The 27,507-nt window shown below is 37.4% G+C and overlaps 1 protein-coding gene across 1 annotated transcript in view; it reads right to left on the reverse strand.

Annotated features, from left to right (window-relative positions):
• Cdh8 (cadherin 8) overlaps positions 1 to 27,507 on the reverse strand; it is a 346,195-nt gene that overhangs the window by 135,993 nt on the left and 182,695 nt on the right. The window contains exon 5 of the mRNA XM_042693465.1: positions 3,033 to 3,200. Coding sequence (XP_042549399.1) covers positions 3,033 to 3,200 — 168 coding nt within the window. The remainder of the gene's footprint in view (positions 1 to 3,032; positions 3,201 to 27,507) is intronic.

A 27,507-nucleotide genomic window follows, 5' to 3' on the forward strand; every position in this document is an offset into this window, starting at 1 on the left:
AAAATTGAACCTGGAGAATATCACTTAATTCTTGTTTGAACTCAATCACTGGAGGCCTTGGATGTAGTCATTTTTATTTTACAGAATGTAACAAGATTGGTTTAGCTAAGGACAGAAGTATTTTCCAACAAGGAGCACCTTTTTTACTTAATGTTTGGGAAATGAAATCTCCTAGAATTCTGTAGTCAAAGAGCTGGGGAACAAAAGCGTTTTCTAGAAAGTTTTGCCCTAAGGTAAGCACCTAAATTCATGGTTTTAGGCAGATTTCTCCCAAATCTCTCATAATTGATGCATTGTTTGAATGTTCTTCAAACATTTTATTTCTGAAAACATTGGAGACTGCCTTCTAGGTACATTTATTAAGTAAATAAGCCCATTTTGGAGTCTCACTCTGGTACCAATCCTACCTCAGCTAGCTTTGAAATACCAAACAGTGGGACATTTCCTACCCAATGTTATCCTGTTCTTTCTCTTCATCTGCATCAATGTGATCAAAACTAATAGTTATTAGATTAAAGAAAGAAATACTTTGGAAATTATCTCTCACTTTTGAGCAGATATAATACTTTTTCTGAGAAAGAAGGATTGTGTATTACTGCATTAGTTGTAATGGCAATTGGGAAAGATATAACGATTAAGGGAAAAGGATATATGAAATTATGCTCTTTCAATAATTTTGTGAAAAAAGGGTTGAATTATTGTTCAATTTATGATTTTGCAGTTATAAACGCTGTTCTTCCTTTCAAAATTTCATTTTTATCTTTAAGTAGTTCTACAAAGACATTGCCATTTAACAACGTAGTATATGAATATCATGAATCTTAATCAATGTCACCCTTTTCATTATTCCCCCTCATCCCTCCCATCTCTACCCCTTCCTCCCATTCCCTTAATTTTGTAGAATGTGCATTGACTTGTATGAATACTTCTTCTCTATTCTTTCTGCCTTGAAATTCCTACAGGTAAATTCTCAAGTTACATCAAATGTCTCCCTTTCAGTTCTTCTGGGTGGTCAGCCCCTCCTCTCCTATATCCCCTGTCTTTTCCCCTCTTTTTAAGACTAGTTCTATTTGGTCCTTTCTATTCCAGTAAAAAAAAAAAAGCACAAGAGGCATCTAATCTAATATTGTAAATATGATCACCTACTTTATTTATTTAAAAAAATACAATCAATCCTTAAGTGTTGGCCATGCTGAATTTCAAAGCATTTACCAAACCAGTATTTTATTCTATTTCTGCAATTACCTTCTTGGCTTGCCAGGGAAAGATATCTTTAACTTGAATGTTTACAAATAACTACCAAATGAGGTATAATGTAAAGATTAGTAGGCTGATTTTTATTCCCTCTTACTTCACTGGTACAAATTCAATCACTCTGCTTAAAACTTAAAATATTTTCCTGGATTCCCAATGACCATAAGATGGAGATTATGGTATTTTACATATACGAATACAACAGAGTTCTGCCTAAATGATCCAATACTCTCTTACAATCAGTTCCTCTCCTTCTGTGCTTAGCTATCCCCATACAAGATCTTATACAGTGCATATAAACATACTATATAGGTTTCAGGGATACAATGATATTTTGACATACCTCAGAAAGATATTTGCATTGTTCAATGAAACATTATTCACAATAGCCAAGAAATAGAATCCATGCAATTATCAATGAGTTTAGTAATAGAGAACTGGGTAAAGAAGTTATGAAATGTATATATATATGTATATATGTACATATATATACATACATACACATCTATTGATACATATGTATATACATGTATACAAAGAATGGAGTACTATTGAGCCTTAAAACTTATCTTGCTGCTTATATCAGCACTACCTAGAGGATATTAATTTTAAAAAACTAATTTAAAGAAATACAGTCTTTTTTTTCCGGTCATGGGGCCTGAACTCTAGGCCTGGACGCTGTCCCTCAGCACTTCAGCTCAAGGCTAGCACTCTACCACTTGAGCCAGAGTGCCACTTCTGGCTTTTTCTGCTTACGTGATGCTGAGGAATTGAACCCAGGGTCTCATGCATGCAAGGCAAGCTCTCTACCACTGAGCCACCTTCCCAGCCCAGAAGTACAATCTTTTCAGGAGTGAATACCTGAACAAAGAGCTTAGGATCATCCTCTTTGGATGAAATGCCTTTGCTTTCCCTTTGCTATAGCTAATTCCATTCATCTTTCATAGCTCAATTCAACGGTCCTCATGTCAGAAAGACCTTGTGGAGTCACCTGTTTACATCATGTTACTTGAAGGCTCAAATGTAAAAGCATTTTAGGAGAGCATATGAAAGTTTGTCAAACATCCTTGTCTTGGAGATACATGGATAATGAATGCCTAGCAAATGTAGATGTTTTCAAGTCATAGAGGACAACCTCATCACGATAAGAGTTTGAATCCATTTTCACCACTGTCTGGCCCAGAGGTAGGAGGAGCAGGTATGTATTTTATGCCAAATTGGCCAAATTGTTGGATTCTCCAAATAAGACGCCAGAGATTTATGCAGAGAGTTAATAATGAATCAATAGCTGAGCTGCATTGTTATCATACTCTCAAAGTCCTTCAGATCAGACTCTTTCTTCTGTTGTTGTTTTTTTTCTCTCAGTTGTGGGGCTTGAACTCTGGGCTGGGGCACAGTCCCTAAGTTTCTTTGCTCAAGGCTAGCAGTTCACAACTTTGAGCTACAACTCTACTACTGATTTTCTGGTGGTTGGTTAGAGATATGAGTCTCACAGACTTTTCTGCCCAATATGGTTTTGAACCACAATCTCAGCTTCTTTATAGCTAGGATTACAGGCATGAGCCACCAGTGCCTGTATTTCTCAGTATCCACTTGATATTTGCAAATATTCTCCTGGCTTTCAAATCCTTAAAATGAAAGATAAATGTGTAGACAGAATAATGGATTATTCTTACCTATAGGAGCAATAAGTACTCAACTGTTGCTAGAAGGTTTTGGAATGGTACAGAAAATTGTAAACCCATTTGCTACTCATGTAGTAATGTCAATTCACTTACTCTGTGCAAATTTTGGAGGATTGTCATTCACATCGGTGAGGGTGACTGTCAATGTGGTGGTCCCAGAGAGGCCACCAGAGTGTCCACCCATATCTTTGGCTTGGATCACGACCAGGTACTCCTCCTTAGCTTCTCTGTCCATATTGGGAAGGGCAGTTTTTATAATAGCTACAGGAGGAAATAAAAATGAAAAATGGCTTTCAGGCAGAGAGCTTATTCAGCAGTGAATATGTGTATACAGACACCCCCCAATCCACATGCACCAGCACCCATGTGCATATATCAACTGCCCACTCAGATAATTTTCTGTTTTCTGTTGACATTTAACTGCCCTGTATCTGTGATATCAACACTGAGAAAGACCGTAATCGTAGACATTCATGGATAGCTTTGCAGAAAAAAAATTGATAATGATTGATAATGCATAAAAAACAACTTGTGAAAATATACTTTCAAACGTATACTGAATACAAAATTAAAGTATAAATCATAACACATACTCATCCACCCAGGAAAACCCTAGAAGTGAGAAAATCCTACAATTTATCACAGACCCCAATTCTTCTACAGGATGAGTAAATAGACAAATAGCTCAGAGGCTTTGAAGTCAAAGATAAATTACTCTCGAACTCACAAATACATTTGAAGTATCAAAGAAATAAATTGTATTATTAGAATGAAATCAAGACAAATAAAAACACTGCTTAGAACTAATAAGGTCAAATGTCTAAATTCTAAGAAGATACTCTTCAAATACATTCACAATTTATTGATTTAGCAACATCTCGTTCAATGTGAAATACAAAAGTAAAATGCAAGTGCAAAATATGAGAAAATCACCACTGCTAATATCTTAGTGTTATTTCTTGAGAAACATGTAGGTTTCTATGTTTCATCATTAATTTAGTGTCCTCATGAAATGTTGAAAGTTGGTTTATGAAATTCTTATTTTGAAAAAAAATCTTTATTTAGCTTTATACTTCTATACCATTTTTCATACACAATTATCACCGACATTGTGTAGTACATTATTTTAAGACCATTATATGTATATGCACATATATGCACATATGTGCATATATGTATATGCAAAGATGTAGTTCTAGCTACTTCAAGAGGGTGAGATCTGAAAATCATGGTTCAAAGCCAGCACAGACAAAAAAAATCTCAGAAGCTCTTGTGTTCAAGTAACCAACCAAAAAGCGAGAAGTAGAGGTGTGGCTCAAGTGTTAGTGTGCCAGCCTTGAGTGAAAAAGCTAAAGGACAGCACCTTGGCCCTGAGTTTAAGCCACATATACATACATACATATATGTATATATGTATGTATGTATATGTGGCTTAAATATATATACATATATACATATATATGTATATATGTGTATGTATGTATATATATGTATTATATGTATGTATGTATATATGGCTTTAAAAAATATATAATAGCAATGGTTTTCTCAAGGTCTATACACTTGACCTTTCAGGCTATTTGAAAGAAAGAATTCCTGCAACGTTCTCAGGATTAGAGCAGAATAAGATGCAGTATTCTCATCATTTTACTATATTGTGAGAATGGAAGTTTTAAAAAAGCACTTCACTGTGATGTCTCTCAGTCACTAGGATGTAAAATACTTTTATGGCTCAGTTGAAAATAGCATACTTGTGTTCCTGTTGCTGAGTTTTATCAGAATCGCAGTGAAGCAGCACAGTTGGAGGAGAAGGGTTGCTTGTTTATCCTACAGGAGAAAAATACTCTATGGATCTCCACCAATTACAGAATTTGTTGTGCCCTCCAATGTGGATAAACACAATTCCTTACAACGTAGCCTACAAGTTTATTGACAAGTTTGGTTCCCCTAGGAGGACTCCTTCATAATTGAAGTTCAGTAAATTTGGATTCTTATCTTATTCTCACAATTACTTACATTGTTGACCATGAAAAAAAAAAATAGGAAACTTATCAGGACTCAAAATTCCACCTGGTTAATAGAAGAAAATAGGCAAGCTCTCCTGGTAGGTATATTGTAAAGTTACATAACATGACTGCCCATTTCGGGTTACACGGTACTTGCCTACCCATATTGCTTTCTTTTTCCTCCCCAGATCACTCCCAGACTGTACTGGCCATGGCAGTCAGAGGGCTGAGGATATTCCAGCCTTTTCCTCCAGGTCCACTAGCCACTCTCTCTTCTTACTCTTAGCATGGACAAGTAACCATAATAGATCATTCACCCTACTTGTATCTGGTTGTGAGATTTCACTAATACAGATTACTCTAGGTGATTGTAAAAATTGAACAAGAGCCTTCCCACAGACCGGTGTCCCATCACGGATCACTTATGTTTGCCATTTCTATACAATTGTATAGCAAAACCATCCCCATCTTGCCCCATTCCTTTGTTCCTTCAATCATTGTAGTGATCATGGTACCTCTCTTGGGATGTTTCATTGATATGACTCTTGACAGTACAATGCTTTGGCCTTAACTCTTCAAATACCCCATTTGTGCCAAGATGTAAAGAAACAAATGATGGTTAAGATATAAGGGCTTTCCCCAAGTGCCACATATTAGGGCAAAACATCCCATTTACACAGACAATTTACACTGCAGAAGTAATTCAGTATTATAAGGTGTCGTGATGCAGAGGTTAGCACCTGGAGAAGCAGAGCAAGAATATGTGCTTATCTTTAAAATAAGAATACAGCTTACTCAGTTAAATGAGTTCCTTGAGATGACCCCATTGGAAAGCTGCCTACCTATTGAGCACCTTGGCTCTTCCCATTCTCTTCGCCAGTTTGGGAAGTAGTTTCCCTGGTTGCCAAGGCAAACAGAGGTTCTCTCCATGGTTTTTTCAGGACTGTAACATTAATTGCCTGCTTGCAGTTCAAGATGCATGATGAATGGTAATTCTTTGCCTTGGCCCAAACTGCCTCTGGTCTCAGCCCACCACTAGAAGCTGTTCATTACCAAATCCAAGACAGACTTTCTGGAACTTTTACTCTACCCCCTTGTGGATAGAAAGACAGGATAGGAGAACCCAGGAGAGCCTTCAGTCTCCTATTCTTTTGTTTGTGTCACATTAGCAGGGACTTTTCTCAGTTCTACTCAAAAGATGATCCTCTCACTTTTGGTAGTTAAGAGATTGATAAACTAAGAAAGGTATGGATTACAATTGTCTTAAAAAGTTCCTTTGTTTTTCCTGCTCAGGCTCAGCTTTTTCTCCTAAGCATAAGTAGCTTTCAGCTGTTTATAGGCCAGAGAAAATGTCCCTATTTTTAAAAGCATTGTTTGGCATTTAGAACTGCCGAACCCAGAGCAGAAAAATATTATAATTAGGGCAGGCTATTTTCTCTCTTGAATTTGGGAAGTCAAAACTTTTGACCTATGAACACTAAAAAGTGACAAATTATCCACTAAATAACATTTCTTTCCATTGTCATCTTTGATTTTTAACCGGACACACAGACGATTCAAATAATCATTTGCCAACTATGCAACTTGGTGGACATTTTAATCACCTTCTATTGCCTAAGACGTAGAGCCTATCTCTCTTTTCACTTTATTTTTTCACTTTTCCTTTGACTGTTTTTCTCTTTTTCTTTTTCCTTTTCTTTCTGTTTTGTCAGGATAGGGTTTTGAAATCAGGACCTTGCATTTCCTGATCAAGGTTCTCTAGCCTTCTTGCAACGATTATTTCGCGATCAGGCCTTGCTCTTTTTTTTTTTTTTCACATTTTAACCAGCGTCCATGCCTAGACTGACTAGACTGTGCTCCTCTTAACTTACACTTCTTCTTGCCCACAGCTAGGATAACAGGTACCTGCCACCACACTCATCTCCTTAAGTTGAGTTGGAGTTTGTCACAAACTATTTTGCCTAGTGTGGCCTAGAATTGTGATCCTTCCATACTCAAGCCTACCAAATAGCACAGATGGCAGAGTCATGCCACAGGGCTCCAGTTCTTGGTTGAGAAGAGGTCACAAGCTTTTTGGTTGACTAGGCTTGAGCCATGACACTCCCAAATCCAGACTTTCTAGGAGATCTCCTTTTCTTAGAGCAGTAAAGGATCAGTAATATTCATGATCCTCCCACACACACAGTCAAATATTCTCAATAATCAGGGGTATGATCATAGGGGCATGATCAAGAAATTCAAAGTTTCCTTTGCATTGACAGACAAGGCAAGGAGATACTGTGTGTGTGCATGTGTGTGTGTATGTGTGTGTGTATGTGTGTGTGTGTGTGTGTGTGTGTGTGTGTGTGTGTAGGCAAGCTGTACAACAAATGTGTTGTTAATTTGATAGGTTAGCCCAGTGACTGTGGCTTATGCCTATAATCCAAGCTACTGAGGAGTCTGAGATCTGAGGATTGCAGTTCAAAGCCAGCCTGGGCAGGAAAGTCCATGAGACTCTTATCTCCAATAAACAACTCAGAGAAGCCATATGGTGGTATGATGGTTCAAGTCATACAGTGCTCACCTTGAGAAAAGGAGCTCAGGGACAGAGCCCTAGCCTAGAGTTCAAAGCCTCAGATCCATCAAAAGAAAAGTAACACTACCACCACCAACAGACCCCAAACCTTGCTGATGCAGATATTTGATTAATAACCTCACAATCAAGAAAAGTTATCTTAGATCATTTTTTTCCTCTACTATGGAGATTCCAGTGCCTTTGGGTCAGTACAGCTGGTAAAAATGTCTTATGACACCTTCTGCCTCTGGTTTTCAAAACTTTGAACTCAGTGATGGTTCTGAAGTTTAGATTTAGATTGTTCTCCAACTCTCTGTCCTTGAAGAGATCACAAAAAATTCCCATGGCATACTTTCTTCCTTGACAGTGTAAAACCCTAGTTTGTAATTACTGGCATTTTTAGGAGACACCAAGCTGGCTTCAATTGTTTGAGTCATAAATGTATCCCACAGCTGCATGTGAAATGCGGGACTAATATTTGGTTCGTTCTGTTTTAGGAGGTGATGAACACCAGAAAAGGTAGAGCCTAGCAGGAGGGCATAGGTCCCTGGCTGCCTGTCTATAAAGAGTATAGCTGTTCCCAGATCCCTTTCACTTTCTCCCTACTTTGTGTCTGCCGTTAGAATACATTCTTCCTTCACCACCTCCCACCAAGCCTGGTGTTCTGGCAAAGTGTATGAGGATAAGCACTCATAGACTGAATCCTCCGAAATTGAGCGCCATACAAGTATCTCCACCCATTCAGCTGCTTCCTCCAGTCACAGTGATGAAAATAGAACTGACACACTGGCCTGGTTGGACAGGCAGGAGCATTACCTGCATAGTAGATGAGGATGAGAAATGAAACAATTATCCTGCAGAAGAGTTTCTGTAAAACTCCATTAAAAAATCTAATCTAATTAGATAATTAATGAAAACACTCACTCCCCAAGAACTGCATTCAATGGAGATTTCAACGTGGCACTGGGGAAAGTAGAAAGGTAAGAGATTGGAGGTGAATGGTGTCAGGAGGATTAAGTGCGAAGGGGATCGTGTGGCGTTGAAATCAGCATTGATTACTCTGCTGTGAACAGACTGATGTGCTTGATTTTCCTGGTATTTAAAAGACATGGTTTTATCTTTCCTTTATTCAATCAAATGGAGATTTCCCTAGCGCAAAAGTTTAAGAATGTAAATCCTAGCCTGCCCTAAGTTCTCACTCATGCCAAACAGCTGTTCCTTACATCTCCTCTTCTAGGGAGTACTTCTGATTGGAATTCGGTCTCAGACGTCTCAACAATTTAAAACTCGTATGCATGTTTTCTTCCCATTGTCTTTAGTGTTATCATTTGAGAAGCATTTTGTATCTGTCATGAAGGCTTCTTCTTCTTTTTTCTAATTTTTACGATATCGCCAGATTGAGAGGCTCCACAAGAAAAGGCGAGAGATGCTGATTAACTCTTTTGTCATTTTGAAGGCTGATTACTGTAATTCACTCCTTGCGGGTCTCACAGATTGTGCTGCTCAAAGATTGCAGTTGATATAAAAATGCTGTGCTAGACTCCTCTTTTGAATAAGTCTTGTTGAACATATTATCCCCGTTACGAACTCCTCATTTTTGTTATCCTTAGAAACCCTCCCTATCCAATGTGCAAGCATTGTCTTACTCTCTGTGAAAAAGGGCCTTTCATTTATGAGGTTAAGTGGTACTAAATCACCAGAGACAAGTCCTTTTAAGGGTTCATATGGCACACCCATACTTTGTCATTATGTGATTTATTCTGTGTTCTAATATATATGAAAGGTAAGCTATATACAACCCAGGATGAAGCAACACATACACACCATATCAACTACTAATAATTAATTGTTAATTACAAATAACTAATAGGTACAACTTTAACCATATACTTTAGGGAATGATTCAGCCTTCACAGTGGTCATAAGGAGCTCTATTTTCTTTACCTTGTGATATATTAGTTACATAGGTGATAGACAGATAGATAGATAGATAGATAGATAGATAGATAGATAGATAGATAGATAGCTGACATGTAGACATAGAGGTGAAATCGCTTGAGCTTGGAGCCTACAAATGATTTAAAGAATATGTGAGGATCCTCATAACTTATGTAAAAATACCACACTATTTCATATGAGAAGCAAGAATCTGTATGGAGTTATAGAACTAGTCCTCCATTGGTACTAAGAAATACTATATAGGCTGGGCATGGTGGGTGGATCCTTTAATCCAAGCTACATGGGAGGGAGATATTTGGAGGGCTGTGATTCAAGGTTAACCCAGAAAAAGTCTATGAGACTCTATCTTACCGATTTAAAAATCATTCTGTACCTGTCACGTTAGACATGCAGGAAGCATAAATTGCAAGATCATGGTCCAAGCAGGCTTAGGAGAAGGTGAGAGACCCTATTCAAAATGAAGGTAAAGCACACAGGATTGAGACATGGCTCAAGTGAGAGAGTGGTTGCCTAGTAAATATGCAAAGCCCTGGGTTCAAATACTCAGTAGTCTCAAAAAGAGGAAGAAGGAGAAGAAGAAGGAGAAACACACGAATCTCTGTATGTGTGGTACATCCTGTATATTTGTAAAATATAACAATATCAGTGGAAATATAAATGGCCAAAGGAATCAGAAACCCAAAGTTCAAACCCAGGCATGAGGGGAAATAATTGGAAGCCCAGGAAAGATTATAAACATGTGTCTGGATGTCCAGATAGGTGGATGCACTTAGAGCTCAGCCCCAGCAAAATTAGTGAGGCTCTGTTTTGAAAACAAGCCAACATGGAGATGTATGCTTATAATTCAGCTACTCCATTTGGGAAGTGGAGATCTGAGGATCAAGTTCTGTAGCTCAGTTGAGCCTAGGGATGAGATTCTATCTCGAAAGCAAACTAAAAGCAAGAGAGTCTAGGGTACTACACAAATCGTAGAGCAATTGCTTGGTAACTATGAAGCCTGAATTCAAAGCTGTATGATGTGCTTTGATCAAATATTTTAAAACTTCAATAAAGAAGAACTCAATCTAAAATAGCTATTTTATTCTTCAATTGACTTTAAATTTTTAGATTTATATGTTCAGTTTTCTTTACATTATTTTCATTTGTATTATATTTTATTATCTTTAGTTGTATATAAGGATATGATATTTCTAATTGAGAATAAATATTATCAGTGGAGAAGTAATAAGTAGCTGGTTATAATTTTATAAACAAAAGACATGCAGAACTAAGCAGACATTAAAATTATGTTCTAAGGCTAGCAACAGTGGATATCCTCTGCTACTCAGGAGGCTTAGATCTAAGAACTGCAGTTTGAAACCAGCCCAGGTAGGAAAGTTTGTGACATTCTTATCTTCAACTAACCACCAAAAAGCTGGACGTGGAGCTCAAATGGTAGTGGGCTAGCTTTGAGTAAAAATGCTCAGGGACAGTGTCCAAGCCCTGAGTTCAAGACCCCAGTAACAGGTATCAAAAAGGTAAGAAGAAGAAGAAAACAGATATTCTAGAGATTATATTACAACATATAAAGATCTCTAACACTTTTTCAATTTTCTTTAGGACTATGTTTGTTTTATATATTAAAATATGTATATGTATATATTTAGATATATATTAAGATATATATTTAAAAATTTGGAAAGAAATTTCCATAAAGGAAATCTATATAATTTTGAGGGGCACTGGAGATCCCTTAAACCCACATTTCTTAGTATTTTCTAATAGAAAACAGACCTTTATATGTTCGAAAATGTGCTCTTGGAATTCAGTAGATGGGAACTTACTTTGGTAAGAGTTTTACAAGCCTGATGAAGCTGGGCAAGTTTCCTAATCTCATGGGAAAAAAAATTTATAAATTGTCAACCAAAAGTTCAAGGATCAAAATAGTATGACGTATTAAAAAGGTACACGTTTTCCCGTTTCCCGCTGATTCTGTGTCTTCTTCCTACCTTCCCTCCATTGCACGTATACATATATCCTATATGTGGTAAATAACATGGAGTCATTTAGCAATAATATGGCAAAACAAGTAGCAGCCCATTGTTTCTCGAGTCCTGTTTACTTTTTCATATCTCCTTGCATTTTGGCTTTAGCATCCATATATCCATGGGAGACCATGTGCCATTTGTCTCTTTGCTCTTGGCTTACCTTGGGAAAACATACAACAGAGGGGCCCATCAGCTGCACTGGACATAGGTCAAAATGAAATAAGCAACCTAAAGACAGTTATGGGAAGGGAGGAATGAGAGGAAAGAGGGAACAGCTTACACTAAGCAAAAGGTAAGAAATGTAAATATCACAGCTGTGGAAGAAATAATTGTATTGTCAAAGCTCATAGACTTCACAAACTTTATAGACCATGATAATGACAATTTGCCTTGTGAAGATTAAAATGTGTTTGCGACTTTAACTAAGTATCACTACTCCACAATACTGTGAAATATGTGAAATTTATGTAATCAAAATCTCAATTAAAATAAAAGAAGAAAAGTGAAAGAAGGGGTGGGTGAGGAGCCATGGGTGACAATGTTATCAGACACTCCATATTCACACACTGTTTGTAGAATGGGAACTTCTTTGTAAACCACTTAAAGATAATAAAAAATTAAAAAAATATATACACACATAAATATATGCACACAGATGCATGGAAGTTCACACATACTGTGCATTTGTGCCACTCAACATACACATATCAACATAAAATAAGTTTTTCCATATTTAACTTTTATAAATATATACATAGAAGGAAAATAGAATTTAATTACTGATTCAGTGGCAATAATTGGCATAAATGCATGCTGTTTTTTTAAATAATAGATAAACACATTACAAGATGGTACAATCAACCTCTGACTTCCAAAACGTAATGCCTCTACATATATTACCAGGAAAAACAGATTTCTAATTTATATTCCAACCCCCACACCACTTGTCTCCAAACATCTTTTTTCCCTCTCTTTTTATTTTATTAAATAAGTTTTGTATTGTGAAAATGCTGTACAGAGGAGGGGTTACATTTACATGAGCAAGGTAATGAGTACATTTCTTATCAAGCATTGTTGTCTCCTCCTTTGTTTTTCCCCTACCATCCTTTCCCTCCCACCTCCACAACTACACTCTGCGCCCACCTCCCCTTCCACCTTACCGCCTAAATTGTAAAGTTCATTTTTCGACATAGCATCTAGTACATCTCATTGTTGCAATGGGTCCACCTGTATCCCTGTTTAAACAATTTGTTTTTTCCCTTTCCCTCCCAAAATTATATCAACATCAAATACAGTGAAAACAGGAGTTATACCATGGGGGAGGGACATACAAAGAAACAAAAAAATCACGTGGTTCCTTATAAATATGTTAGAAGCAATAGTAAGAAAGAAAAAAATATTTGTGTCCTTATCTTGGGGTTCATTTCACTTAACATCATCTTATCTGACCTTTTCTGCTTGTCTCAGACATATACTAGCTATTGCAAATAAGGGAAACCGTGGGACCTAGGTTTCTTTGGGCCTGGCTTACTTCACTTAATATAAATTTTTCCAAGTATTTCCATTTCCTAACAAATGTGGCAGTGTCATTCTTTCTGATGGAGGCATAGAATTCCCCCCAAATAGCAAAAACAATCCTTAATAGAAAGAACAGTGCTGGAGGAATATCTGCCATTTCAAACTCTACTACAAACCATAGTAACTAAAACAGCTTGGCACTGGCATGAGAAGAGACCTCAAGACCAATGGAATAGATTTGAAAACTCAGAAATGAATCCACAGACCTATAGCCACCTATAGGTGGCTAATCTCCTAATCTTCGATAAGGGAGCTAAAAAAATAAATGGTGTTGGCAAAATTGGTTAATCACTTGTAGAAAAGTAAAGCTAGATCCTTATATATCACCCTGCACCAGAATCAGTTTCAAATGGACCAAAGACCTTGGAGTCAAAGCAGACACCCTGAAAACATTACAAGACAAAATAGGAGAAACCCTAGGTCTCCTTGGCACAGGCCGAAATTTTCTTAATAGATACCCAGAAGCACAACAAATCATAGAAAGGTTGGACAAATGGGATTGCATGAAATTGCAGAGCTTCTGCCTGGCAAAGGACATAGCTAGCAAGATCAATAGAAAGCCCACGGAATAGGAGAAGATCTTCACTAGCCATACAACTCACAAGGGTCTCATATCTAAAATACTTGGAACTCAAAAAATTAAATCCCCCAACAGCAAATCCTCAAAGAAACAACTGCCCAATAAATAAGTGGGTTAAAGACTTAAAGAGAAACTTCTCTGAAGAGGAAATAATGGCCAATAGACACATGAAGAAATGCTCAACCTGCCTAGCCATAAAAGAAATGCAAATCAAAACAACATTGATATACCACCTCACCCCAGTTAGAATGGCTATAATCAAGAACTCTAATAACAACAGATGCTGGAGGGGATGTGGACAGAAGGGGACCTTACTGCATTGTTGGTGGGAGTGTAAACTTGTTCAACCACTTTGGAAAGTCGTATGGAGGTTCCTCAAAAGACTCCACATAGAGCTCCCCTATGACCCAGCAATCCCACTTTTGGGCATTTACCAGAATGATCACAAACAAGACCACACTAAAGCTACCAGCACAACTATGTTTATTGCAGCATTATTTACCATAGCTAAGATATGGAACCAACCCAGATGCCCCTCAGTAGATGAATGGATCAAGAAGATGTGGTGTCTATACACAGTGGAATTCTCCAAACATCTTTTACCCAATGTTTTCTATAGCGCCTGTGCCCTTTCCCATCTTCAGACTCTCAGTACACTGTCCTGCCTCCAACACCTTGAGTATAGAACAACTTCTCCACCTCCTCCCCTTCTTTTTCCACCTCTGAAAAATGCCACTTGTCTTTTCAGGCCTAGGCCTATTGTCTCACCAGCCGGGAAGTTCTTCCCCAGGTAGAACTAATTACTCTCCTCCCTTAGCTCTTTGGTACTTTCGCCGAACTTCCTTACAGCACTTAATTTTATGTTTCTTCTCTATTTTACTGCCTCTCCTACTATAACAACTTATCCTGATAGCCAATTACTATATACAGAAACCATGTCTCATTCATCTGTGCCTGGCGAGAAGTTAACACTATCCTTGACACACAATAAGGTATTCAACAAATGTGGCAAGGAAGAGAGAGAGAGAAGGTTAGGAGGGAATGAAAAAAGGAAGAAAGAACATGAGCAAATTCTTTTAAAAGGCTCTTGGAGATTTTCAAGTTGTTTTGGGGACTCCACCTGCACACGGAGCTAGCAAAGACCAGGCCTTAGGTTCCATCCAGCTCCAATATAAATAAATAATAATAATTAATTAAAACAAAAGCTGAAGAGATCTTCCATTCTCCACAAACCCAAGAACTACAGCTCAAGGTTATACCAGACCACCATGGGGAGGGAATAACAAATTCAGTGAATGTCAGTGAGTGTATTTGTAGACTGAAATTACTCAGGGGCTCTCACTGTTTGCAGAGATATTGTCCTAATTTCATAATTGACATTTGAGTTATTAACTACACATATCAGTATAAATTTGCAATGTTCCAATATTTCATATACACTCAGGAGTCCTTGAAAACGGAGCGATGTCGAAGCTCTGCGTTTCTTAGTAATAGTTTCTGAATGTGATGACTTAAGAGGGTGGGTGCGTTAGTGGAACCAGCCATGGTCTGATACGTATACTTTATTCACAAATGATGCCTATTATCACTTGTCATTTTTGACAAAGATACACACACAACAACAAAATTCTCCTAGGATGTTGGACAGGAAAACTTAATTCATTTTCCAGAAGATCAAACTTTATGGTCACATCCTGTGATGGGTTTATAATGTGATCTCAGCGATCAGAATAAGAAGGCAAGGTCACAGAGACTATTCCCACGCAAAGATTCAAATCTTGGTCTCTACTATCTTGCTTATGAATTTTTAATAAAATAATATATGCTGCTTTTGCTTAAAAAAAAAACTTCCACAGATTGCTTAGTAAGATATTTACCCAACCACCTCCTCCCATATTATCACAGCATCTTAATGAGTCTGACAGGTGACATTTTTGTACTGATTTTATTCATTAACCTTTTCATGCCCTGCATCATTTATATTTAAACACTGTTACTAAGAATCACCAAGCATTTTTAAAAGTGGCTTAAATAAGCGGATTGAGCATCATTTAAGTATCTCAATGTATAAAGCTGGTTTGCAAGGGAATTTTTTGTAATTATAGGGTATAATCATAGACTAAGAAACTATCACTTCTTTTTATTTTTATTTTTTGTCAGCCAGGGGACTTGAACTCAGAGCTTGGTCACTGTCCCTAAGCAATTTTGTTCAAGGCTAATACTCCACCACTTTAAGCCACAGCTCTACTTCTGGGTTTCTGGTGGTTAATTGGAGATAAGAGTCTGATGGACTTCCCTGCCTGGGTTGGCTTTGAACCACCATTCTCAGATCTCAGCTTTTTAAGTAGCTAGGATTACAGGCAGGAGCCATCAGCACCCAGCTAAGTATGACTTCTTAATTGTCCAATTGTGCAAACCACAGGACGTTGTATATTCACGTCCATATGAACTCACATATGAAATCCTTGTAAGGGGATTTACAATCTTACTCATCCTCTGTATTTTATAAGACAGCATAGATTCAGGGTATGATTTGTTGTTATTGTAGCTCATGGATTCTCTTTTTAAACAATTCTGCACAGGCCACTGTTTGCAGTATCAACACATGGCTAGCCAATAATGAATGCTACTTAAATTGACAATTTTAAGTTTCATTGAAATGCTTGCAATTACTCCTATTCAGAATTTAGGTGAAATTTCTTTTTCCTCTGAATGAAAACAGTTCCAGGGACTCCTCAAAAATCAAGTGGAATTATTTCTGTGAAGAACATGATGGCACTATTCTTTCCTTAAACCGTAATTCCAATAACTAATTACATGGCCAATAAACATGAATGGTTCAAAAAAGCAAAAAGGAAATTCTCTATAAAATTTAATGCTTTCATCTAGTGGTTCAGACCAGAAGCAGATAAGAACAGCAGGAATGAGAAGCTGTTGGTAGATTAAATAAAATGCATATTCTGGATTTGCCCATTAAGAAATGGAGCCAGGATTCAAACATGCATCTTAAGGAAGTAAGGCGACTATTTTCAACTCTCAGAAACTCAGTTTCCAAACATATGTCAATGCTGATACACACACCCCTCAGAGATAATAGGACACATCACCTGATATTGTTCACAAAGCATAATAGAAACTCAGCACAAATATTTAAAGAAAATGGCCTTATCTCTAAGCTTAATGGTAACTAGATATTAACCAAACATGCTATGTTGTGTTCACCAGACCCTGCTAGTACACGTATTTAAGGTATGGTGTTTTAAAAGCCCAGGTTTGATACCACACTTTGGATTTGTTTTTGGTCTTTCTTGCAAGACCATGAGGATAACAAGGGTGACATCTCTGTTTCTAATTTCTGTAGATTTACACAGATAGTTGTTACTCTATAATTTTTTGTATGTTCGTTTTTAACAATTTGTATGCTTAACACTATGATGTGTATAAAATATTTAACCAAAAATTAACTTAAAAATAACAATAGTGATTATCTGATCACCACATCTACCATTTATGTTGCAGGCTAGCTGCAATCACGTGGCTTACTGCACCAAGCCCTGGTAAAACATGGCCACAACTGGATTCTACTGTGTTAACAACACAGCACAGAGAAGTCAAGCTACTTCAGGGAGAAAGCTTTGGCCACGATGTGCATTCCTTTTCATTACCACGAGGGGCATCAAAGATCTGCTAATGGCTTGGCTAGCATCTCAGTAAGAATCCAACACAAGAGACTCAACTAAAAAAAAAGCAATATTCTAGGGCTAGTGGTTTTTCTTTGACTGTCAAAGAGGATTACAAACCACTAACATACAAAAAGTGAAAGGAGTTCAACTACTGACTACAGGGCAAGTAGCATATTAAAGTCACTTGAAATTCTGACAACTTGTTTCCTTTACAATAATTCAGGGGGCACAAATCTCACAACTTACTCAAGATAATCTCCTCAGGACCACTTTTGTTCCTTTCAATTCAATTCCCTCCTAGACCCTTTTGTTGCATCCTACAAATTTAAAATCCTCCTATATTCTTCTTTAGGAAGGCAGGATCTTTCTTCCCAGCAGTGACTTCTACCTTTTCCTTTACATGATCTCTCAAAACAGAAGTTGCCTCCACACCTCATGCCTCTTCTTAGACTAATCCACACTTAATCAGATCAATGTCTGTGAAAGACTTATGATTCACTATGGACATAACAACACTTGCCCTTCATTTAACCTCTTGTATTACAGTAGTCATTGTTTGTAGCTCTTGTAATCTAGTCCTTTTCTTTTTGTATTCATAGTAGTCAATGTCTTTCAGCTCCCATTTCCTACATACATGCGTATACTTACATTGTGTCACTGTGTCTGTCTCTGTCTGTCTCTCTTTCACATACACACACACACACACACACACACACACACACACACACACACACACACACACACACACACACACACCTACACACACTGGGTCTATTTTATACAGGAAAAAAGGAAGACTTAGTATAGGTAAATGCCTTGTAGAATGGAATGGAGCACCTACTATAAGTAAATACCATCTCTAGTACCAAAGATACAGTGCAGAAGAAAGAGCTAGAGGCTAAGTTGACAATCTCACAGACTGTGTGAGAAAGCTAAGGGTTGTATTGCAACACACAGAGCTGCAAGAAATAGCACAGCCAGGATCCACATTCACTGGATTTTTAACTTCAACCTTTCCATTTGTTAGCCACGTTTGATGTGATGTGATATAGCTGGCAGAAAAAATATCTGAGGGAGACGTAGGAGATAGCAAAAGAAATTTATTATCAGTGGTCTTCTTGTACATAAATGACTTGGTTTATAAATCAAAATTTATGTTTGATGTTGGTACTGGGGCTTGAACTCAGGGTTCAGATCTTTCCCTTCCTATTTGAGTCATACCTCCACTATTGTTTTTAAAAAAATTGGAATATTTTTATATATTTAGCTAGTTATACAAGGAGTTGACATTCAACAAGGTAGTTCATGAATACAGTGCATCTTGATCAATGTCACCCCTTTCAACATTTTCCCACCCTTTCCCTTATTTATATTAATTTAGTGTATGTATTGACTTTATTTTACCATTTAACAAAATCAGTTTATGTGTACAACGCATCTTGTCTGTGTCATCAGTTCAAACTCTTCAACCTCTTTTGACCTGCTGCTTCCCTTACATTTCTCAATTCTGTGGTACATACGTTGACTTTTTGGCTGCATTCCCTTCTTCCCCCCTTCAATTTTCTGTCACCTTTCCTTAGGTAAGGAAATGGAAAGACTTGGAAAGAAATATATTAAGCAAAGTAAGCCAGACCCAGACAAACAGCTTCTCTCATCTATGGTAACTAGAAGGTGCCTACAAATATACAAGTATACACACTGGGTGGTAAGTAAGGGATTACCAATAAATTAACTGAAGTATTATACGCTATATGGAGAACACAAATAGTATAATTTTTTAAAAAGACTAAGTCACCACCCAATAAAATAAGTACCAGGAAATGGATACTTCTGGTTAATTAGAGACACATAAGCAGAAAAACAAAAAAAGAGAAGTGGCACTGTGGCTCAAGTGGTAGAGCACTCACCTCGAGTTGAAGAGCTGAGGGACAGTGCCCAGGCCCAGAGTTCAAGCCCCACCACCACCAAAAAAAAAAAAAAAAAAAAAAAAAAGAGTTTTATCAACTTTTCTGCCCTGACTGGCTTTGAACCTCAATCCTCTGGCTAGTATTACAGGCAGGTACCACCAATGCCTGTCTTAAACTATATTTTACGACCTTAACCAAGTCCTTTTGTAGATACTATTCTTAGGGTCTGATTATGCTCCAGGATACCAAGGCTAGCTCTTGTGAAATGGTCTCTCTATCCCTCTAGGCCTGAGATAATGAGACTTGTATAAACAAGAGGCAGAATCTAACCTTCCTAGAAGGCAAGCCAGAGGCAAAACCAGTAAGAAGGGAAAGTGAACTAGATTATTTTATTAATAGAGTCACCACACAGAGCATAAGTGCAGGTTTTTATAGATGTATTGTTCTCTTAGTGGTAGCTGTCAACAGCCATCTGAGCTCTGCTTCTTCAAACACATTGAATGGTGGATGCTTTTTACTCTTCCTATTAAAATTTAAAATTGTAATAAATATGTACGTTTTACTTTCCCATCTCTGGGTTGTTCCAAATTGTTTGAATCTCTCTTGTCTTAGGCATGTGATTTTAAAGTCATCAACTTTTCCTCTCTCATTAACACTTTCCTTACTCATCTTTCCATAGAGTAAACTGCAAGTACACATTGTGGAAATCCAGATTTGTTCCTGGGTGAATGGATATTGAACTTCAGTCTCCTTTAAATGCCTAGTCCTTTAAGTTCTATTCAATAGATAATCACTAAATCCTGTTTGTTATGCTCAAGGACCTGAATAAGACTTTCAGCTGCAGAGAGGCCCATAGGAAATAGAAGATGAAGTTCTTTCAAACTGTCGGTCATTTGTAGTTCTTAGAGTCTCAGTGTTCTCTGTTTGTGGGCTTTTGTTGTTGTTGTTGTTGTTGTTTAGGTTTTGATTCACCACTTGGCATGTGTAATTTCACCTTGCGTATTTCTGCATGGAGTACCACTCAAGAAACCAAATAGACAACAGAGCAAGCAAAATTGCACTGTGACAGAGGTGTGAGTGTGTCTCCAAATATGATGTTTCGGTTTGGAGAGGACAATGGCTTCCTCTCTCTGGGATGTTGGGCACACTAGTCTTTAATGATGATTGAGGAAATAGGTATGGGGCTTCTTGAACAATACATTTTTTCTACTCTTTGGAGTTCAGCATAATAAATTATCTACTCAAAGTTACATTGCTAAGTACTGGATGCTAGAGCCCAGAATTTTCTACTAACTCTATTTCCAACAGTTCTCAGTTTGAACTGGTGTATGTTTCTTCATTCAGACTTGCTAGGAAACATCTATTTTCTGAGAGCCCCTAGAATATAGCAACAGAGAGATAAGACTGGGATAATAATTACCAACGCTGTTACCTGTCTCCTGACCCATTCCCTATTAGTTGTTACCACTTCTTGCCCAACGACAAGGGGTAATAATGATTAAACCTATCGATCATTCTTTACATAGCTGATTGTCTGATCAGTTGATGTGTTTGAAGTGTGCTTTACTGATGTTGTTTGGTATTTTTAGTCTCGAAGAGAGTTTCATGAGCCTCACTTCTTCATATATGCAAATGATCTGGTTTAACAAGGGAATTCCAGGAGAACATTTCTCGTATGAGGGGATTTAATTACAGAGAAAGCCTGTGGGAAGGATTCAGAAATGTGATTGTTAAATCAACCCTTTTTCCTTAGATTATTTTTTCCCTTGTGGTAGCAAATCTCAAAACTTAGCATTCATTTCTTTCTCTGATTATTTGGTAGTACAGAGGTTTGAACTCAGGGCCTCATATTTGCAAGGCACTCTATCTCTCTAGCTCATTCTTGCTTTTGTTATTTTTCTGATAGTCTTATGTGTCCATCTGGGCCAAGTTGAGACCATAATCCTTCTCCCTCATATATAGGACTATAGGCACATACCACTTTTCGTTGCAAACTTTTTGCCTACTTTGGCCTCAATCTAGATCCTCTCCACATCCAAAAACCATTGAGGGTACAGCTTTGCATCGATGTGCTAGGCTCTCTTATCTCTCATTTCTTAGACATCTTCAACAGGGCAAGAGCATGATCCATGTCCATCTCCCCAGTTTCCTTTAGTTCTTCACCTCTGCTTAAGGCAGGATCATTGATCTGAGGTTCATGACTGTTGGAACAGTTACTGTTAGTGGGACGAGCACCGAGCTAATGGATGAACTTGTAAATAAAAAGGAGTCTAGATCTCTGGTCTGGGATAGCCCATGATCCAAATACTGATGCAGATGTTAAAATGCAAACTTACGTATTCCTCGTTTAATCACTATCCTATCTTGTATCACTCCATCCAAACCCTTATCACACGATCCTCTTCTATATGTACTTTTCTTCTTACTTTCCCATCTATCTTGCTTGTCCCACTCTGTCAAAATTGGATTTCTGAGGTCTGGAGATGTATCCTTTTGCTATAAAAGTATTTCTGCTCCAAGTTTTCCCAGTCCAAAATATATAATTAATACCTTGCTTTCCTCCCTAACACATTCACGAATACTCTCAATACCACATGCAAGTGATTTCCATTATTGTATTCAATAGAGATTAAATTCAACATTATTCTCACCAGTTAGTCCATCCCAGATGAATGCCACAGACCATCTGACCATCCGCATGTCACATGATCTCTTTTATCCTTCTTCATTTGTGGAAACAGTACTGGACTTATTTTTCTTCCTCCTTTAAGCAGCCATCACAACAGAAAACCCACACTTTGCTGGTACTCCTATCTCCTTTTACCCAAACACCAATGTCTCTGTACTCATTCTTTTCGAGTGGGAGCAGAAAGACAATACACAATTTGGTTTTCCTACTTTATTGGTGTTTACTCAGCCCCTAAAATAGCTCTTGGCATAAAACAGTCTCTACACATTTTAATATTCTCAATGACACTACATGAATATCATTTATCCTCTATGAAACGGAGAGAAATTACTATAGCTTGAATGTTTATTCTCTCTAAAATTCATGTTGAAACTTAATTGCTATTGCAGCAATATTAAGAGGTGAGACCTTTAAGAAATGATTAACCTTGAGGGCTTTGGGTGCCTCATGAATGAATTATTGCTGTTATTACAGGAGTGTATTTCTTTAAATAAGGACACATTTGACTCCTATCCATCTCTCATTCTCGTCTACCTTTGCTTTTTTGCTATGTGATGCCTAGTGATACAATAGCAAGCCTCTTGCTACATGCCAGTGCCTTGATCTTAGACTTTCCAGCCTTCTGAAAGGTGAGAAACAAAATTACTGCTCCTTTGAAAGTACCCAATCGTGGGCTGGGAAGGTGGCTCAGTGGTGGAGCGCTTGCCTTGCATGCTCGAGGCCCTGGGTTCGATTCCTCAGCACCACATAAGCAAAAAGTAAAAAGCCGGAAGTGGCGCTGTGGCTCAAGTGGTAGAGTGCTAGCCTTGAGCTGAAGAGCTGAAGGACAGCGCCCAGGCCCAGAGTTCAGGCCAAACGATCGGATCCCCTCCAAAAAAAAAAGAAAAAAAAAAAAAAGGAAGTACCCAATCTGTGGAACTGTTAGAGCCACACAAATAAGACTCAGACACAAAGTCCATATCAAAATAAAAACAAGGCTGGGAGCTGGTGGCTCACACCTGTAATTGTAGCTAGTCAGGAGGCTATGATCTGAGGATCGCGGCTCAAAGTGCCTGGGCAGGAAAGTCTGTGAGTCTCTTATCTCCAATTAACCTCCAGGAAACTGGACGTGGTGCTGTGGTTCAAGTGGTAGAGTACTCGCCTTGAGCTGAAGAGCTGAGGAACAGCTTCTAGGCCCAGAGTTCAAGCCCCATGACTGACAAAAAAAAAGCAATACCTATTTGCAGACATCTTCTAAAGATGCAAGGAGGAGTATGGCTATCTTTGCTTCCTCACTTTCTAAATGGACAACTGTGGCTAGAAATCACTTGGGGAGCCTGAGCAGTTTATGGCCCCACTTACCAGAAAGCCATGTCTTCTAGTTGATGTACATCTGTGAAACAATCTACATACCTTCTGATCAAACATTGTTGTGCTTATTCTGACTGTGCCATAAATATTTGCACATGTGAAGGTTCAGCACCTTAACATGTACCGAAATGGCTGCATCAAAAAAAAAAAAATCAAATAAGGCAAATTGGCTCAGAGACAGGTGTTGGCAGTCTGTGTAAAAGACATCCCTTTGTCATTGTACAAGTGCACAGCAAGTATGCCGAATCAGGACTTATTACCATGGAAGGGGACAGGGACAAGTCTGAAATGTCACTTTCTGCTCAAGTAGCACCGTGTCTGAATGTGAAGCTATGTAATACTGTACTCCAGGGCTGTCCTTTCAAGACAATAGGGTGTGTTTTCTTTTGTGTATAAAGCATGACCAACACTCAGCTTGCAGCTTAATCAATTTTGAAGTCAATCATCTCTTACCAGTAATTTTTTTCCTTTATAAAATTATTTTTATTATCTTTAAGTAGTTGTACAAAGGAGATGCCATTTGACAAAGCAGTTTATGAACACAAGACATCTTGATGAGGGTCATCCCTTCAACATGCTCACCAGCTTTGAACTACCCTTGCCCTGTCTTCTCTTCATTATCTACCTCTTTCCCCTTGCTCCCATCCCTCCCCCAACTTGGATGTACCCATTGCCTGGTGTTGATTTTCTTGGGTTTTGACCTCTTCTTTCTAAAACATTACACTGTTTGAACTCTCCATGCAGTCTTTTATGCTTCAGTTAATTCATTTGTAACCACTTGCATTCTATCTACTGCAAACAGGGAAACATACAGCCTTTTTTTCTCTAGATCTGGCTTACTTCTTATCAGTATTTGTTTCCACTTCCATAGAACCACTATTGAAACAAACAAACAAACCCAAACAACGAAAGATAGAATCTAAGGGTGTGGTTAGAACTGTTCATGTTTTTCAATAAAAATGTTAAAATTAAAGGTTAAATGTTGAAATGCATGTTAGAATGAAAATGGTAAAAAATAGACCTCAAGGAGTTGAAAGAAAGATCTGTTTGGTACTGTACACACTTTCATTTGAATGCTATAAGGGCTCTGAAACTTAGCCATGATCATTCCCTAATTTGGGTAAAGAAATTAAAACCCTTAAGACCATAAACGACATTATCTTGGTCAAGAACAGAAAACAGAGGGAAAGTTGAGACAGAACTTAAACCTAATTCTCTCTCTGAAGTTCACACTTAAGATTTCACACACCCTGCTTGTGTCTCACTGAAATCTAAGTCACACTAGAGTCCTTTCTCTCTGAAAGAGTGAGCATTGTGAGGCTGAGCTTTGTTTGAAATAAGACTATGTGCAACACAGACACTTTGATTTTCTTCTTTCTTCTAGTAGTTGGTGTTCAGTTTATTTTAGGGAAAACTTGACAATCCCTAGTTTTCAAGGTGTAAATTTAAAGTTTAAAAGAGATGTAAATAAGACAATTCCTATTTCTCCCGGTCTATTTTCAGATGGTATAGAAAATGATTTTATCTCAAAATAGATTATGCTACATTTAGTTTAATATAGTTTGGTATAATTGGTGGAGTGAAAATGGAACATTTCTAACTATTGAAAAATAACTCCATAAGTCTATGGTAAAACATAAAACATTCAGCATCTTTACACACACTTTTCTTCAATACATAATGCTTCACAGTCTGAGTGAAGTTATCCCACAAAGGAAATAATTTTAAATATAGGACTTTGTAAAATTGACAAAAGGATTGTTGTTAAGCATGGCTACTTTGATTGGGTGTTAATTCTAAATACAAATGGCATCTACACAGAACAATTCCCTCTGAATTTAAAACTAGTTTGTGCAAAGTAGACAAGTTTCAGCCATGTGTAGTTCATTGTTGCTTGTGCTTAAAGTGGCTGGTTATTTTAATTCTTTATGAAACAATTAATATGTGAATAAAATAATAATATAATCGTATACAACTTATTTTATCTCCCCTGTGAAATACTGAACAGGAACATACAAAGATTTAACTGTCAGCAAAACTAGAAAAAGTACTTGCAGAAGGGAGGAGTGAACATATTGAGTACAAAGCTATTCGAAATTTAAAATTGAATTTTATTCTCTTCTTCACTATCATTAGGCTTAAACATTTTAATCAATATCATGATGTACAAATTTGGGAACATGTAAAATTAATCACTTTAGACTCTCATTAAGTACTTATTAATTCATTCTTTTCTCACTTTGTCTGACAAATATTTACTGTTATCTGTATATGAAATGGATTTTCTACCTGTCTCATCATGGATGTATCATTTAACCTGAAGGACTTTCATGTTTCATTTGATGCTTTATAAATTAACTACGTTTCCTAGTAAATGAGTTAAACAAACACAGATATATAAGCACCATGTTATTGCTTCCTACATTTCTTCCGTGTTCTTATACCTGAAATGTAAAGGACACATGGCAAATTCCTCCATATTCAATTCCAAAATTCACACAGAATCACATTGTCTTAACTTCTCTTCAGCCACTCTAAACATATATGAGTGTATTATGTTTCAGTGGGATGCCTCTCTGTTTTCTTTCTTACAAAGCTATAGAAATAAATGCCCTCTACTGCTTAAAAATAATGGAAACTGGAAGAAGAATGCATTCGGAGGATATCCCCACAGGTAAAGGAAAACACTGTTTGGCTTCCTCCCAAAGTCGCCTGTCTTTTGGCTTTGTGTCCAATTATCCTATTCTTCTCCCAGGAAGCTTAGAAGAGACTCCATCTCTTACAGAACAAGCAAGACCTACCCTTTCTCCACTACTGGCCATTCATCTCTTGGATTAATCTGAAGTTGGTGTGTGATATCTAAGTGTGAGTCTGCTGTACAATAGATGTGGTACCTCCTCTCTTGACCAACAGTGGGCTGTCTCCTCACTACGATGTAACCATCCCAAGCAACGGTAAGCCAATGCCCCTTATGTAAAAGCATTGAGTTGCACGATGTGGAAATGGTCTATCACAAAACCTAATGAAAGTATCATATTTTCTCTCACGCACTGTAAGCATAAAATGCAGAGCTGATAATAGTGAAGGTATTTTTTAATGGGTATAAAATCAAAAGACAAAGGGTTAGAGTACATTTTTTTCAGTACTATGAATAGTTGGGAATATTATTGCCTGTGCCATTAAAAATTGATTTTAATCATTGGATGCTATACACATATATGGAAATAATTAATAATTAAGTAGTTGATATGTGTTAATTAAAAAATGACTATTTTTTTTTCAAAAATGACTGTTTTGTCAGAAAAGGAGAAGCATTCACCCAAATAATTTTAATAAGATTTTCCTGGTTTACTGTTGCTATATATATATTTGCTTTATTTGCAACCCCTTCATGCTTAGTTTCATGAGCCCTAGGTCATACATATGTATGTATGTTACATACCATACACAGAAATGGATAGAGATGTATCAATATTTAAATTCTAGATTATACATAGAAAAAATATCTCTTCCAGTGAAAATTTTCCCATTCAGCTGAGAAAGAGAAATGATTTAATTTCACAATAGAATCCTCATCATTATCTCCTACCCTGACTATATAGCACTTACTGTCTTTAATAGTGAAAAGCATCGAACTCCAAGTCTTGTGTATACTAGGCACACACTATGAGACTGAGCCAAACACCTAGCTGTTGCTTTTATAAGATGAGGTCTCCTTGAATTCATGATCCTCCCAAATGATGGGATTACAGGGGTGAGCCATCATGCCTGACTAGTTTCTTTGTATTGTAAGGCTTCATTTAACCCTTTCCCTAACTCCAGCCCTTACTGTGTTAAACTGTAATCAATTCCTCTGTATGCATCCTCTGGGATGAAAAATTTTAATAAGATTTTCCTGGTTTACTGTTGCTATATATATTTGCTTTATTTGCAACCCCTTCATACTTAGTTTCATGAGCCCTAGGTCATACATATGTATGTATGTTACATACCATAAATACTACAGTAATTTAATACTTTCTAATTATATTTGATAAAATTTGATGTAGATTCAGGCTGTATTGTGCATCATATTTCATCCCTAGTGGTCAGATCCTGACTTAGACTGTAGATGGTAACTAGAAACCAATTAATGAGAAATATGATGACATATCACCTAACACTGCATTGTTGTTCCATCTGAATTTATCAGAAAACTCCTCAGAGGGCTGTGCTCAGCAAATCCATTAGACCAG

This window comes from Dipodomys spectabilis, unplaced genomic scaffold, assembly GCF_019054845.1.
Source record: "Dipodomys spectabilis isolate Male_0828 unplaced genomic scaffold, ASM1905484v1 ptg000167l, whole genome shotgun sequence".
Classification (NCBI taxonomy): Eukaryota; Metazoa; Chordata; class Mammalia; order Rodentia; family Heteromyidae; genus Dipodomys; species Dipodomys spectabilis.